Source organism: Oreochromis aureus, linkage group 6 (assembly GCF_013358895.1).
Source record: "Oreochromis aureus strain Israel breed Guangdong linkage group 6, ZZ_aureus, whole genome shotgun sequence".
NCBI classification, from domain to species: domain Eukaryota; kingdom Metazoa; phylum Chordata; class Actinopteri; order Cichliformes; family Cichlidae; genus Oreochromis; species Oreochromis aureus.
The window spans coordinates 25,945,083-25,962,496 of NC_052947.1; the positions used below are offsets into that span (position 1 = coordinate 25,945,083).

The following is a 17,414-nucleotide window of genomic DNA, read 5'->3' on the forward strand; positions in this document are numbered from 1 at the left end:
AATGTGCCTCTTCACTCCTGATGTTCTTTGCTAATATTTGTGACAAGCACCCATCTGAGTACTATGCAAGCAGAAGTCATACAAATGTTGAATTGAATTGTAGCCCTGGAGGAGTCTGATATTTTAATCTCTCACTGAAGCAGAAGAACAGTGCCATTAAATGCTTATTGAAATTGGATGCATTCAGCTTTGTAGGCAGCTTTGGAACTTGGTTAATAGGTCAAACTCACAGGCAGTGCAGTGAAACACAGGGAGGGTAATTAAATAGGCAGGTCAGAGTGCAAGGCAAGCTGTGGTGACCTTTGTTAAAGCCTCACAGTTTCACCCAGATGGCCAAGCTGCTGCTCAAACTGGCAAAGCGCAGGTGCTAACAGACACACTAGGCCGCGGCCGCGCCCCCCCCCCCCCCAAAAAAGAAACCCCACACAGGATGAAATCTTCTGCCATCTTCAATCCAACACTACCATGCATTAACAGAACCTTTTAGTTTAGGTATTTAGCATTAATGGCATCTTTTTATGTGTCAACACAGGAATAACCTCACTGTGTTGCTAAGTGACAACAAAGCGGGAGGGTGTGCTTGATAATTATCCTCGTCCATGATGTATGAAAATTCAGGTTTGAAAGCAGATATGACGATCGCAAATTATGGAGGCAATGGAGCATTTTAGATCTTCTTAACTAACAATTGTTCATTCCTTTTAATGCAGACAGCTGGGACACAACACTTCCATACTTCATTTTATACCAGTATGCATGTGGATGTAAGCTACTGCATCAAAGTTAACCCCTTAAGTCCTGCCAGCAGATTTTAAATCTATTCATAAAACAAAAGCATGCAAATGTATTGGCTGTACAGATTGTTATACATGTCTTACTTAAACAATCCAAATTACAAACTTATAACAGGAACAAGAACGCTGAGAAACTCTATTTTAACATCTTAAGAAATCGCAGAGGGGATATGAGGACACTGTTCCTTTAGTTTTGCATTTCAGCTGAACACCATTTGCTTCTTTTATCCCACTCATCCTCTCCCTTCTTTCTATAGCCCATCCCCCCATCGCTTTACCTACAGCACACTCAGTGAGCTGTCTGGGTCCCCTCACGCCTCACTGCCTGGTGCTCCTGGCATACTGAGCGTCACTCTGCATTAAAATGCCCCTGTATTTGCTCTAATGAGCGTGTGCATGTGTGCGTTCCGAGTCAAACAGCACAAATGTGCATGCATGTGCAAAATGTGTGTGTCCATCTGTGTACAAGAATGCTAAATGCTACGTGTGTATAATGCATAAATAATGTGTGTGCCTTTATGTATTAATCAGAGCTGATTAATGTACATCAGTGGCTGGAATGTAGTGTTAGAAAATGAAGTATATGAGAGGGTGTAGTTTGTCTGCTCATGACACTCACCTTTGGGTTTCTGATCAGCAGCCTGCAGAGGAGAAGACAAACTGATTTAGGAAATGAAGAGTTAAAGTATGATGTTCACAAATAAATCAAACGACTAGTGCTACCGAATAAAGTGAGCCTATCGTTTCAAGACATCAGTGAATAGAAGTAGTCATTTGGTCCTTTAATGGAAATTTGCTGCCTACATTTCAACAAATCAACCAAGGCTGATTCCATTTATTTTATTACCATTAAGCACTTACAATAAAACCAATCCATGCACAGGGGCAACTTAAGTAAAGGCTAGTATCCTATCTATTTTAATAAAAGAAAAGTGTGTGTAATGGATAGCACTGAGGTTTCTCACGTGACATCATGCGCACACTGTGCGAGACATATCGGACATGATACAATCACTGGTTGTTAGGTCCCTGGATGTTTGGGCTGTTGCTTGGCGAAATCAGTGATAACCAAGGTGGTACTTTGGTTGTTCACAGATGGCCACGGTTGCCTAGAGTTTTTCATGTTCGTTTGCAAATACTTGCCAGCTAAAAGTGGAAGTACTTTATATACCAGAAATGGAGAGGGTTCACCCTCAAAGTAAAAGCTGTACTTCAGGGCTGCAGCCAACATGTTTAAAAGTGTGCAACTTTTACTGTAAGGGCAAACTGTCCATTTCCAGTGTGCATCACACTTTTACGGTTTCAGCACAGCTCAGAGAGTAGCTGGTGAGGCTACAAGGCTGCCACTTCCACTCAAAACAAGAGTGCAGCAATACGCTAGCAACCACAAGGAGGTTTTTACCAACAGGTTGGGGAATATACGTTTCCCCTAGTGACAGGGGGTCACTGACTGGTCTAAAGGCCTGTCTGACTTGCCGGTTATTAACTTGATCATCACAATGATTGTCACATGTCCAAAATGGTGGACAAGTTAGCATCACCTGATTAGCACTCACATGTCTGCAAAGCCTTAATAGGGGTTTTACATTCACCTTTTTCTGAGCGATTTCCTTCTTGGTCTTTTCTTCTTGTTTTTTCTTTTTCTTTTCTTCCATCAAATGGTTCTCTTTCTTCTGTTGCTAGCTTCTCTCAGCTGTTCAACAAGAAGGGGAAAGAATGATGAGTAAAAAAAAGAGCACAATTAAGGAATACTACTACACATTATAATTGTTATGATCTGCATTACAGACTTTAGACATCAAGAGTTATACAGAAACATCTTGCCCCCCCTACTGTAAATTGCTTATTTTGTTTATTTTTAAACTTTAAATGCACTTAAATGGTAATGCAATATTACTGTTACTTTTTTTTCATTTCAGAGGATTTCAAGCATGTTCAAAAGCACACATTAACTTCTAGTACCTTCCGTATGAGCCATTTATAAGTCAGGGCCAAAGTGCACTCAGAGAATGTAAAAAAAAACAAAACAACCCCAATTCCCATCTACAAGCATCACTGCATACAAAAATCATTCTAGGCACTTGTGAAAAACACTTTCCCTCATGATCAGAAACTAAAATGTAGAAGGTGAAAGAGGAGGACTACTCGAGTACAAAAAAGAAAAGGGACAGAGGGGGAGATGAAGTGAGTGTGAACAAGAAGAACGAAGGTCAGCACAAAAAGGGTGGCTTAAAAAACACCAAATGAGTCAAGGGAAAAAAAGAGGAAAGGATTTAAAGGAGCAAAAGGAAGAAAACATGAAGGCCAACAGACAAAATAAAGCACGAGTTCTTCTAACGAAGATCTCCTTTTAGTGGGAGTGTGGTTCTAGTGCGAGTCAAACTAGCTAGATAGCCAGCCTAAGGGCTCAGGGGAAACTAAGTACTTCATTTCAGTCTCCATTTCCTTTGGCTCAGCTTTAGTGACAGCTCCTGGAAACTATTAAAGGCATGAGCTAGGACACAGGCAGTGACTGTGTGCATGCTTTTAGGCTTCACCAAGTGCAATGGACATCAATGCATGTGTCATATCCAGTGAAGGGAAATAACGGTGTTAAAATAAACTGTGCTGCTAATGGCATTACTTTTTTCGTATCGTTACAATGCCGTTACCATTACTAACAAGAAGAAAGTGGACGTGTTACCATTTTGCAGCACACACACACACACACACACGCACGCAAATAACACATGTAAAGACTGACATTATATCTGGTTTAGTGAAACAATTAGCACAATAATAATCAATATGATGAAAAATCATTAGTTAAAACCCCAATGTTGATAAATGTGTGTTATCTACCACAACTGAACAAAACACTAAATATAAAACATGCCTACATAGCATGGATATGAATCAAAGTCTGAATATATGAATGAATCATAACTCTCCTAACAGAAGATTAATAGAAGGCCTGTCTCCCACTGTGTTGCCCACTGGCAGTGGGAGGGAGCTGTCAATCACAAAGACAGGAGAGGCTTCAATGAGACAGTCTGATGGTGCAGTGATGTCTCTATGGCAGCAATGGAAGAGGAATCATATAAAGGGGTTTGGGCAAACACACAGATCTTGCATTACTGCTCCTTCAACTGTATTTTAGCTTCCTCGTTCCTTTTGCTGCTTCATTGTTCTTCCCTTCTCCCTTACATTCACGCATACACTCAACACAATCCTATTTTTCATTGTGTTATTTCAGCAGCTCACTGAATGCTGCCCTCAGGGAATAAATGGGGGTTCCATTATGTGTGGATGTGATTGTGTGCTCCAGTGTGCATACAGATAACGGTATGGAATATGTGCACTGTGGATAGGAGTGTTAAAGTTAGAAATTCCAATACTGGGATTTCTACATTTGACACAATACCAATAGATTAATGATATTCTATTCCTTTTTCGTGATGTTGGTAATGCTGCATCGATACTGTGGAAAATGACTACTGAAACCCCTTCAAATAAATGTCCAACAAAAAAATTATATTTTGACAACAGTATACTGCGTGTGAAGTAATCTTACTCTTTATTAATTCTCTTCCGTATTTGAGTCCATTATTAAGTATAGTATTAAATCTCTTTCTGGCCACCTAACAAGAAAATAATAGAAAATGCTGCACTGCTATGAACATCTAGAATAGGAATAGGAAAAAAGTGAATGAAAAGCTTTGCCGATGGAGCAAATTGGAGCGACTGGAGGAGAGAAATGGACAAGGGGTTTTAGATGACAGAAACTATTTTTGTTTTCCTTTCATTTGCTAGTGACAGAGTCTCTTCTACTACATCTCATCCTGATAGTCTTTATACACAAAAGATTGCACTAGTGTCTGTTTACAAGTACTGCTGTCACAATGAGGGTTGGACAAAAACAGGTCCAAGTATTAAAACAACAAAGTTATTATCCTGATTTCGTATGTGTCAAACTCTGTATTATCGTTTAGGGTAATGTCCTACCAGCGTGTGACTGTGAAATCAGAGAGCGGGCAGTTGACTTTTGAGCTTATGTAGTCATCGTCAAAGTTAGCTTCCCTCCTGACCTCTGCTGACCCCACATATAGCATTACCTGCCTCTCTCCCCCTTCCTCAGTACTGCTGACACCAGCACTTCCTCAGCAGTGATTCTGGGCTGTATCTGCCGCACTCCCCAGCATCAGGTTTACCCCCTCTGGCAGTATGACTCTGCAATTAGGGAAATATGTCCCATTTTGACATTAATGACCTACAAAGCCAGCGTGTGTCACTTAAGGTTCTCTTAAATTAAAGGGACTTGCAACACCACAGCCAATAACCAGCAATCAGCTCATATTCTTGCCCTTAAAAGGTATGGTTAAATGACATATGGAGATTTGCAGATAAAAAGACAAAAATTAATGCAAAGGTAGTTGCATGGTGCATTTAACGCCAACAAAAGAAAAAAGAAAAAAAATGTGCCTCCATGTTGTAACTACAGAGCTCAATTGTGTATTATTACTATTAGTTGCCCTACTCTGATGCCAGAGTTGAGACCAAAATAACCATCATCCCCTCACATTTATTAAAATAATTCCACAGGAAATAAAACAGGGAAAGGAAATTCATATCTCATCTGCCGCTGACTGTTTCTTTTTTTTCTTTTTTTTTGTAACTAGAGATTCTGCATTGGCTTGGTGGTTTATTTTTTTACAAATGATAAATGTATTTTCTATCAGTTCAGTCACTGGAAATTCATAATTTCATATCCAAGCAGGATCCCCCTTTCTTACTATGCTAAATACAACTGCTCCATATCTCTATATATGGGGATAAGTTACAGAGGAGGAGACATGACAAGAAACATGCTATTATACAGGAAAGAGGTTAGAAACTCACTACACACACACCAACCTTGCATAAAAGCACAGACACACACACACACACACATGGAAGCAGACAGTCTGATGCCTGTCTTCTTCCGCCAGGGATGCAGAAAAGAGGGAGGAGGGAAGGAGGAAAGGGAACAGGCGGAGGATGAAAGCAGACGCAGAGCAATACCAATTAAGAACGACAGCCGCCAGAGAACTAGACAGGGCACACAGAGAAAGAGAAAATACTGCTGGAAAAGGGCAAAGACCGAAAGAATCCTCACTGGAGAGGAGTTGGAAACAAAACTGAATGAAGCTCTATTGAGGCTGGCAGACCAAGGAGAGACTGGAGGACAGGGGTGGAGTTGGGGGGGCAGGGGCGGCTCAAATATTCGTACACCTTGATCACTAGTGTCAAGAGAACCAGACAGAGAAAATAAGATTGAGGGGAAAAAATAATGCAAGGCTGGTAGAGAATGGGAAAAATGGTGGATAACTGTGCTAATGTTATTCTCTGCGTTACAATGAAAGGGAGACACAGGACTTCAAAAGAAAAAGAAGGCCAATCAAAACATGGAGGATCATGTTTGGAATGGCCGCAGACAACACCACAAACACAAGAGTAGGAAGAGCAGTTTCCTCTCTTGGGGCGGGGGGAGAATAACAGAGTCAAGACTTGTGACCACAGATTGTGGTAAATCTGCCACCACTGCCATTCAGAAAACCACCCATTCCTGTGGTATTATGGAAGCTATGGGACTCTCCAGAGCCTTATTACATGGAACATTATAGGCAGCCTTTACCTGGGGAATAATTCCTCAATATCTGCTAATACTGCAACACACCCCAACTAATCTCCACAAATGTGTGTGGGAGTGCATTTGTGTTTTCTCAACCTGAACAGCTTGGGGAAAACAAGCCTGTAAATTCCACAGTTGGTAAGTGCTAATAACAATCTTCTTGTGTTTTCTATCCTTCAGTCTCAGTGAGTGCTCGCTTTGTAAGCATCCTGTGCATACAGTGCATATCGGCTTTGCTTACAGCCGGTGGTCAAAATGGTCTGTGAAAATATACAGTGCACTTTATTGCTATTAGACTAGGCTTGCTCAGTGAATTGTGGAATACATATTGTATGTTGGTAAAACCTGTAAAGAAGAGATGGCCTCTGGAGAGCAGTGTTTTGGTTCGGCGGGGGGAATACTGGGGAGGAAGAAAAGTCAAACAACCACATATTAGGAGAGTTTCACTTGTGCTATAAATAACAGCTTTGAGGTTTGCTTCGAGAAAATTCTCTTTCACAGTCTTGGCTGCTGCCTCTGCCAAGCAGATATGAAACTTTAACACAGTGGCAGCTCATTAAACTGAAAAACAGCACAATACACAAGACTAAGCAAAGCCTGGTCCCTGCCATCGCCACTGCTAAAGCTTAGTGAATTCAAGAAGAAGCTGTCAAGCTGAATGTGTTGGTGTATGTGTTTATTTTTGAGTGCTTTCTCTAGCTTGACTGCACTGTCGGCATGCCAGCAATTCTACCATTGCCAGTGGCACTTGTCTCTGTCAGCTAGTACATCTGGCTACCTTACCCACACCTAGAGCTGGGCGATATAAGATTTTTTCATATCACGATATGTTTTTTTCATTTCAGGCGATAACGATATATATCACGATATAAGCCAAATAACTATATTTGTAAGATTTAAATGTGCCGTCACTTACAAGTAAAATGTGAAATAATCAGCAGCTTGTTTTGATTTAAATATTTATTTCCCATAATAAGTTCAACAGGGCAGATGTACTTAAAGAACATGAGACTTCAGTTTCAGATAAATAAAGGCAAATATTGCAAACTACACAAAAGGTAGCCGCTAAAGCATTTAAGTATCAAAATAGAACAAACAAAACAGACCACTAAATTGTCAATTCCACTTAGAAACAAAATATTAATTCTAAAAATAAATCTTAGTTTGTTTTACAGAAGAACAAACAAAATTGACTAACTTTTGTCAATATCAAATAAACTGAGAACTAAAAGGAAATTCTCAATCTCTCCTTGTTGTATAGCTTAGCTATTACCTCAATTAGCTGCTTGAATCCTTCATTTTCGACCGTGTTTATTGGTAGCATGTCTTTAGCAAGACGGTAGGCTATGGCATTCGTTATGTCGCTAAGTCTCTTAGCTTTTTTGTCATATGGTAAGACGCTGGAGAAAGCCGACTCAATTGACTGTTGTTGCTTCGCAGGGATTCTCCTGGTTGTTTTCGATGACGAATTAGCGCTTTTAGTCTACGGAACTTCTCTGGCCCTTCCTTTCAACAATCTCTCCGGCATTGGAACCGTCATCTGTGTTCTCTTCGGTAACCTGGTCACCCAAGCTCTCGGTTGATTTTTCTCTAGCGGGCAAACTCATTTTCTCCATTAACCGGCCGGCACGGCGGCTAGCTGCTTCCCAAACAAATACACATGTGCGGCTGGGCACTTGTGCTGTACGTAACAAGTCACGTGACGTGACGCTGCTGCTGTGATTGGTTCGGCTATGCGCTACTTAATTTCGATTGGCTGTTCTTTTTTTTTTAAGACAGGAAGAGAGAGAGATGAGGTCTATCGCAATAGTTTCATTTTTCTATCGAGAAAAAGTTATTTCGCAATACATATCGTTATCGTTCTATCGCCCAGCTCTACCCACACCTAAATGTTATTCTAACCTGAGTCATAAACTGAGACTTAACCATCAAAGAGTCCTTTGAAGGTATATCAGGAAGTGAGGACTGACCAAAATTTCCCTACTTTCCACCAAATGATCACACACCCAAGGCTGAAAAGACAAATTTCTACTCAGAAAAGATTGATGTTTAAGCACATGGGCATACACAATGTCCCATCAACAATTTACTGACTGCCAGCAGTATAAGCAATCAGTCAGTCTCTGAAAGTGAGAAGCAAGCCTGCAAAGAGATGTCGGAACAATGCCTAGAGGAAAAGAATAAAGGCAGAAAAAGCCACAACAGCTCCTTCTGTTTGGACAGCAGATGAGATACAGATATTACGACACAAAAAAAGCCTACATCTATCAAAGTGAAAAAAAAATTAGACCTTTTTTTTTTTAAATTTAAAGTAAAAATTGGCTTAACTGACCTAATAAGAATAAATAACCACCCTAGGTCTATGTGGCCAATAACAATCCTCAGAAATGTATTGCAGCTATTGGCTGAAAAAAAAAACAAAAAAAACAGAGAAAACTACTAATAAAGATATTTAAATATGAAAAATACTTGCAAAATGATATTCCTGCTGCCTTAAATGGTTTGTGCCTACTGTACTATGCTAATTTGCATATCAGCTATAATCTTGTTTTATATGTTTATTTTTATTCTTCCTACCTTTTAATACTGTTCTAGTTGTTTTTGTGTTGTAAGGTGACCTGATTTGCCACCAACAAACATAATTTATTTTTATTTCCTATTGTTATAATTTGTCATGTACTGTAGTGCAAATTGAGCTGTGACCACTGTACATCCATACATCAATAAAAGTAAAAGCAGACGGATAAAGTTCATTGATTGTATTCAAGTTCGTGTTCAGGGGTAAGAATTGACGTGGATTATCAACCAAAGCCATGACCCCAGTGAAGGGAGAGCCAGTGCATGCTAGTGCGATTTACACTGCCTTAACTGCAAGCTTTGTTAGTGCTGTAGAGACCAAGTCCTGTTACATAATGAGTAAGGATGTCTGTTGATTTTGAGCAGGAAATAGGAATATTATGGGGTTGCTTGTCCTGCATATTCTCTGTCAGCTTCTATCTGATGCCAATCTCCTTCTGTCCACGTCTCTCCAATTAGCTAACATGAAGTAGAGGGAGGGACCGGGGCCCCAACCAAACCTCGGCACATTGAACATTCCCCTGGACCCTTGCCAAGACTCTCAGGCAGCAGCTCGATGGGTTTCAGCTTCGCTTCCCCCATCCCCCTGCTTCCACCCAGTCCTAGCTTACCCTTGGTGGGCCCCTAAAGCCCCTGCCCCCTCAATTGGCACAGAAGTTAGATAAGGAGGAGGGGACAATTACACATCCACCTCCCTTTAGTTTGTATGTGCGGCTACTAATCACAAGAAGATTCCTTAAACTGCCACCTTTTACTCACAACTTAAACTAATTTCACCCTTGACTATTTAGAATGCATCTTCAATTTTTGCAAATTCACAATCAAGAAATGCCAGATATGGGTATGACAGTGTAAGACGTTGAGATCACATCTATCATAACATGAGATCACCATGTTATACCAAAACAACAGTAAAGCCTGGTCTACATGGATGGATGTAACCTAAAAAGCTTTGTTTTCTAAGTTACATCCATCAAAGAACACTGTAACCATTTATGGCTTTCTGGTGCTCTGTTATTACAACTGCAAACACAAAGTACAGACACACTCCCCCCTTAGGGGTGTGCCCACATAAACACTACTCATTTGGTACAATGGCCAAACCAAACACCATTGCTTGGTAAATCTAGATCCTGCCCCTCTTGACTTTAAAATAGCAATACAGTGAGCAGAGGAAGAGGTTAATGGCTTTTGGCAGCCCCCTATTCAATCCAGCTGATTCTACTGTCAATGCACCCTTACTTGAGGAGCACCCTGCGGCGGTGTTAAGCGTGTTATCTATCGCGACTGTGCCAGTTGTTTGAAAAGCCTCATAATCACAGGCTCAGTAACTACCACACTAAGGCCTGGGATAGGGTCAATGACAGGGGGAGAGGACTGACAACAGAAGCCACACACAAGTCCAACTACAGGGGGCTTCACCAGGGCCACAACAAAATATCTGACAAGGAAAATAAACTATTTTACCACTTTACAGAAAAATGCATGGTGGATACAGTATATTTACACTTGGCCCTGCAGTGGAAACAAGGCTAATGATAGTAACTTACACTAGTGTTCATGTTTTGTCTGCAAAGGGTCAACTAAGGATAAGCAAGCCTTGGGTTTCCTTTTAAATAAATGATCCTGCCCCTTTAGTGATAAGGGGCTGCAGATGGAGTTACTGCCAAGATTTGTCCTCCCGGCATTGTTACAATACACTCTAATCAAAACAGTGTGTAGATGCCAACAGCCTAAAGCCTGGTTAGATCCAGAGCCAACATGGGTAATGTGTTTCCTGCCTACAATGCTGCCAAAAAGGCAAAAGAAGTAATACAATTCATTGAGTCTGAGCCTCTGTGAGACAAAATTTCTCATTTTGAATCCTTTTGCATTTTGGGACTAAGGTAAACGTCACAAGACTGAGCTAATTTAATTCAGAAATGTTTTAATGACAATAGGACATATACCAATATTTATATCAGACTTTCTGCACATTTAATACATTTCAGTTATTTTTATATTACAACTGTTACATTAACAGTGACAGTGGGCTAACCACTTTCCACTCATAAATACAGTTCAAATGAATTGAAGTTTTTTTTTTAAAAAGGAAAAAAAAAGGAGAAAAAAAGGTACCAATCAAATCTTTAATATTGTTTTCCCATCAGCAGTTCAACTTATAATGCTTTGCTTATGTTGACTAATTACAGCAGGGCAGGCTACATAATTTACTGCTGCATGTGAATGACGTTAAGCGTATTTCGATACATGTTTCGATACTGTTGGTATAGTACTTTCTCTTCATGCTGGAAGTAGGGAATAAACTCCCCAGAGTGTTTCTCTCTGTCTGCTTTCATTAGCAACAGTTGCTAGAGCTGCATGTACACAGAGACTGCACTGCTCCCTCAGTATCACAGTAGGGCAGGTGGACAGTGGCATGCAAAATCAGTGCTACACCCCCAAATACTCCACACTGCTCCTGACTGCTTCTGGCAGAAAACCTGCACCTTCATTGCAGCATAACATGCACTGCCTAAGGAGTGACCCCATTAATGGTGATCTAAGGTCCATGTGCAATCCCAAATTTACCCTACTGCCTTCGAGATGAGCCACTTGCTGTGGTTTTAGGGCTAGTTACAGTTCTGTCTGGTAATGGTAAATGTAATTGCATGGTATTTAAGAAAAACTAAACTCCCTCCTCCTTTTCCTTCCACGGTGAAGAGCGTCCTATTCTCTCCACTCATTTTGGACACCCCCGAAACATCTTTTCAAAGCTATCCCCTTACTGCATGCTCATCAGCCTTGAAGGACCCTTAGCTCTGGGTAAAAAAGGGCTGTGTGTTTGTGCCTGTCTGTCAGCTGGCCGTCTAGGGTGCGCTCAAGTCCTGATTAACAACTGGAGGGCATTACTCATGGCAAAGGTATTGAGCTAGACATAAATAGTCACACAGTCCCATGGCGAAAAATGAAAGGCATTGCACATGTGCAGACACTGGCTGAATATGCCACAAAAATATTTACATTCACAGACAGTGCATATATCCATCATACACAAAAATAAACCATCCCCATCTGACTGCAAATGTACGGTGTGCCACTACTGCTTGGGCACATTTTTCATTTCATCACCTCACTGATGTGTGACGGTAGAGATAAGACAGTGGTGACAGAGATGTCAGAGGAGGGGTGGAGGAAAAGGGGGTTTGAAATTGAACAGGAAATTATGTACTTCAATTAAGACACGCGGTGGAGATATTAAAAGCTATACTCCAGTGCCTGGGGACAGGATGCACGAAGGGGGGAAGCAATGGAAAGCGACAGTTCAATCCGAGTTGGGAAGGAGGGGTGTGGAGGAAAGGAGGGAAGAGAGACAGGACAGCTATGTTTAATAATGTACTAAGAATTAGTGTAGTGGAATGTACAATGGTGTACAAGATACATAATGTGATACAGTTGAACCACAGACTGAAGCGTAGCGAAAATTGGGAACAAATGGGACTGTGCCTTTGCCACATTTAAGGAAAGTGTAACTACATCGGATAGGCACGAATTAAAACATTTAACGAAAATATAAAAAGGTGTTACAGCCCTAATGCAACTCTGTGCTATCTGCAATCAAACTATAACTATAAAATTAGCGCCCCATTACCTTCTAATAACCACACAGACATTGGAAAAGGCAAAGCAATTCTCCCAGTGCTCCAAGAAACCATCACATTACACACTCACATGTACAGAGTGTGCACCAACGCACTCAGCCAATCATAAAAGGGCTATGATATAACACAAAAGTTCCCAACATATTCAAGACCCTTCAAATAAATACACTAAAATTAGTCATCAAACCCGTGTCTAAAGGCACATGGAAGAATACCTCGGCTCAATCAGTGTTTTCCTTTGCCGAAGAATGCCCTGCATAAACAATGTGAGCAGAAGTCTGGGCAAAACAAACACGCTTAGTAAACTGTTAATGGATGTTTTAATGATGTAGTACTTGAGTGTTTGTCGGGGTATTACCGCTGTTGTTAACCGGGCTTAGTCTGTATGTCAATGAGACTAGAGCTGAGTGATATACTTTAGCTTAATTATAGAGGAACACGGCTATTTCCATTTTTCGGCTGCCGCTACGATTTTTGATTGTCAAACGTTGATTAACATTATTCATCAGTTTGCCAAGAAACTAAATAAATATAAATAAAGCAGATGTATAAACTTACCTTGCTTTAATCACAGCTTTGGCAGCTTTCAGTTAAGAGTCGATGCATGGCAGGGGGGAAAATGCATAAAAGCATTCTCCGATGTCTTTTCTAAAGTTACCCGTAAAGAGATGGAGCAGAGATTTAGTCGTAATTAAAGTCAGACTTGGTAGATAAGCCGACTGCTGCTGTAGCAGCTTGGTGACAAGATACCGAGGTAAACAACGGCTACTCAGCCAGATATATACACAGCAAGTACGGTAATTTATGCTTTGAGCAAGAAGAAAAAACATTAAAAAAATAAAACCCAAAACACATACGCTGTGAAATTATTTTTACCAAAAACAATTTGTTAAAACGTCACGATTTAACGGGGGGAGGGGGGCGGGGAAGCGGACGAAGCACCACTAATAACAAAAACAAAAAAAAATACGAACACGATTAAAAGGACTTTTAAAAGCAGCTAAATTATGTAAGCTAACGTTAGCTGGTTGGCGTCGTAAGTCGTCGACCGTTGCAAGGTTTTGCAAACCAGAGAAATCAGGCAGTTTTCGTTAAAAAAAAAAAAAAAATCGCCGATGACTTCTCGCGGAGCAAGCCGACGGCCGTCAGCCAGCCACCCAACTTGTTTTAAAGTGCAAAAGATTTTTGTTGTTTTTGTTGTTTAAGTCGTCGGTTGGACGACTAGCGACGGACTGGCTACCGCAAATGCAAAATGAGTAGCGACTCCGGGGAAATACATTCTGTGTTGATCCAGACGGCGGAGCGGACACTCATGGTAGGCGTTCAGTGAGCTCTCGTTGACAGTGGTCTCGCAGCCATTTTGTTCAAACTAACAACACTGCAGTCTCCCTCTCCTCCTCCCAGGGAGCAGACAGACCAGGAAGTCGCTCCGGATACGTCACTCCCGACCAACCAAAACACTATCCCCGCCCACTCGCCCCGCCTTCCTCCTGTCTTCAAACCTCCCGACTGGCCACCGAGGATGGACCTTTTTAATACATCCATGCGATGGACAGCCAGGGAAAAAAACAAAACAAAAAAGGGACAGAGGCAGCCAGCTCATATTTCCAGAGTAATTGCTGAAGCGTGCAGCAAACACTGTGTGCTTGAAAAAAGAAACAAATGTGAGACTTGTCATGCTGTGGAAGGAATATACATGAAGAAAGTATAGGCATTTTGAATTAAATACCCAGCAAATTAGCTATTTAAGTCTTAAAGTTGCTCTAATCAGTATTTTAATTTTATGAATGGATCAAATTACTCAATATAATAGCAACGACAATGTTTGTAGTTCCAAACCTACTTTTGTTACTGTAACCATTTTTAGCCTTCTTTTTAACCTATAGTTTTTGTTTAAAGGTCCACATATTTTACATAAGATTTCGTATTTTATCTAGTACAATTCATTATGTGACGCATAACTAAAATGGTAAATGTGTATAAATTCCATGAGCAACTGGCAGTTACACTGTGAACTTTATTTAAGCAAGTGAAAATAAACCCCCCAAAACTGGGGTCAGAGAGCCAGCCCCAGGTTGCTCTTACCCAAGATGACCTTTGTCAAGAATCTCTTCATCACATGATGTCCAGAAACACTGGGCGATAATTTTAGGCCATTCACAACATGATGGATGAGGTCGCCCTTGTGCACCCTCAGTCGCGTCTGCAGCCATCTCACAGAAAGAAAACGCAGCCCCTGTCCATTCTCTGCACTCCTTTCTCATGGAAATGACCGCTCCATGCACAGACACACACACACACACACACACACACACACACACACACACACACACACACACACACACACACACAGACAATGTGTGGTGGGAACAGGTCAAGACTGTGTTCCACAAAGAGGAGGGCTGACCAGTGAGAATGCTCCTATACATCGCAGGGAGAGACTACTAATGAGAAAGCCAGGGGCCCTGGCCAAAAGTTTTTTTTTTCTTCCTCCTTTTCAAGGCAATATGCCCAGAGCTATTAAATCAGCAAGCTCCAACTGAATGGAGAAAGCAGATGCTCCATGCTCAGGGGTTAAGAGAGGTGAGAGCAGAAGGGAATGCCTTCAGAAACGCCTTAAGGGAAGTGTAGTTCAGGCTATTAAAAGGGAAAATGCAGGAATTTGCTTGTAATGTGTGCCATTTGAATAAACTGTGGTCCTAGTAATCATTTTGTCCCAGAATTAATATAATACGCCTACTTGAAGCATCAATTCAGTGATTTATTAGGTTAAGAAAACTAAAGTGCATTACTTAGGAGTTATCAAAGAGACACGGAAATGTATGCGCCACAAAGGACAGCTCAGGCTTGAGACGAAGACTGTGGTTTGACATGATCTCAGCCATCAAAGGCAAGAGCTACTCAGGTGTGTGTGCATTAAGAAAAAAAAGACAGGGAGTGTGTCTCTCCCTGAGTGCAGACATTCACATGTATTTTATGTGAGTGTGCGCTCATCCCTCCCTGTTCCACATGCGCTCTCCAACTCATCACGGCTATTCTTTTAGGTGTCTTTGAGATGTTTCTTTGACTTCGCCAATTTCCCTAATTGCTTTCACATTTAAGAAGACTGCTGACAGAAGCGAGTCAATGGGAAAGGTCTGCCTGACATTCTGATAAGAAACAACCCAGACGAGCTGTAGTACTGCAGTGGTGGCAATCGCTCACTTCTTCTCTTCTTAGACAATACACCTCTCCTCCTCCTCCTGCTGCTCTCGCCACTCTCCTTCTCCTCTTCTCCTCTCCCCATTTCTTTTCTTTTACTCCGTGCTCTTCTGGCTTTTGTTTTAATTCCAGTTCAATCACGAGCTCTGTTCCGCATAAGGTTTTAATTTCAAGCCTGCTGCCAGAGTCTGCCACACGCACACACACACACACACACACACACACACACACACACACACACACACACACACACACACGCACATATTCACCCAAGAATGCATGTGTATACACCAAACCACAAATTCCTATGCTTACCGCGCACACTTACTCACATCACAAGCACGCATACACACTTGTATGTTACAAGGCGACATGCAAATTTAATGCACGTGCTCTCTGGCTACGTCTTATCGAGACAAAGTATCTCCTACTTGAGACTTTAATATGCGCACACACACATTAATAAAACGCAGGCGCATCAGACAAATTACATAACCAGAATCCCGAACTGTATTTTTCCTTCTGAGATCAAAATCTAGTTTATGAAAGATCAGGTAGATTTATGGGATCATTAAATGAATTCATAGCACTTGCAGTCTATGTTTTTTGCCTTACTCAAAAATACAAAGCACCTCTTCAAATGTACTACCAAGAGCTTTCATTTTGTGGAATTAGCCAAAAATAATTTGAGGATTTACCGAGTCCAAAAGCAGGTCTCGGTGTTATGTTACTCACTACATAATGCAGAAAAAGAGATTTACAGTTTGTTGTATGATGTGGGGTAACTGATGACTTGGTGATGTCAGTATTTTGGTATTGATTATGAATACACAATCCTCTGCATCAGTCTGGACTCTATGTATGTGAGTAATCAAAATGCAGACGGCGAGCTACTGCCGCTTCTCTCAAAGTGACATTTCCAAAGGCATGACTTGACATATGCAAAAGGGCCGTCATGATGATAATTCTGACAGGAAGAGACCATCTCCTAACTGCCCATAAAAGAAGAATGTTGCACAGTGACTCCTCCAGTTCTGCCACTTCAAGGCGAAATTTGCAAGTGGGTAGCTTTGTGGTTGAACTGAAACATTCATTGGAAGCTTTTCTCACTCTGATTAGCAGTGTGATTGAAGTGCCTATCCATTAAATACCAGCACAGAGTGGTAAAAGCATGCTGCGTTGCTCATTACTCATCTCCAAGGTCTGCAGCATTGCATTGGGAGATAAGGCAGACTGCTAGTAGCTAAAGGCATGCTAGTGCAGGAGAAGAGGAGGAGGGATCCTTTTCATTAACTTTCATTAAGACTAAAGAGTGAATCAGCGTGAGAAGAGGTCTGATGTAAAAAAGTCGTGCTCATTTTTAGCTGCACTAAAACAGGCGTGCATGTAGCCACATACAACATGTATGAAGTTCATGAAGACACACAAATTCAGTCTAAGCATTGGCAGCAAGTGTCTCTAATCCTCTGTACTGCTCTGTACCCATGTACTGCTTTGTGTAGCATAATAGCAACAAAAAACAGAAAGCAGCATCTGGTAAAGGGGTTATGC

General features: G+C 41.2%; 1 protein-coding gene across 5 annotated transcripts in view; it reads right to left on the bottom strand.

The window, feature by feature from the left end:
• tnrc6c2 (trinucleotide repeat containing adaptor 6C2) overlaps positions 1–14,054 on the bottom strand; it is a 54,674-nt gene extending 40,620 nt beyond the window's left edge. For 2 of the 5 annotated variants that reach the window (XM_039614111.1, XM_031740052.2), the window contains exons 1-3: positions 13,221–14,054; positions 2,387–2,487; positions 1,414–1,435 (exon numbers count right to left, since the gene is read on the bottom strand). In XM_039614111.1, coding sequence (XP_039470045.1) covers positions 1,414–1,435; positions 2,387–2,449 — 85 coding nt within the window. In that variant the 5' untranslated portion in view covers positions 2,450–2,487; positions 13,221–14,054. Of the gene's footprint in view, positions 1–1,413; positions 1,436–2,386; positions 2,488–4,888; positions 5,004–6,789; positions 6,845–13,220 lie in introns of all 5 variants that reach the window. The other 3 variants (XM_039614109.1, XM_039614110.1, XM_039614112.1) reach the window with 3 other exon arrangements.
• Between the last annotated feature and the right edge of the window lie 3,360 nt (positions 14,055–17,414).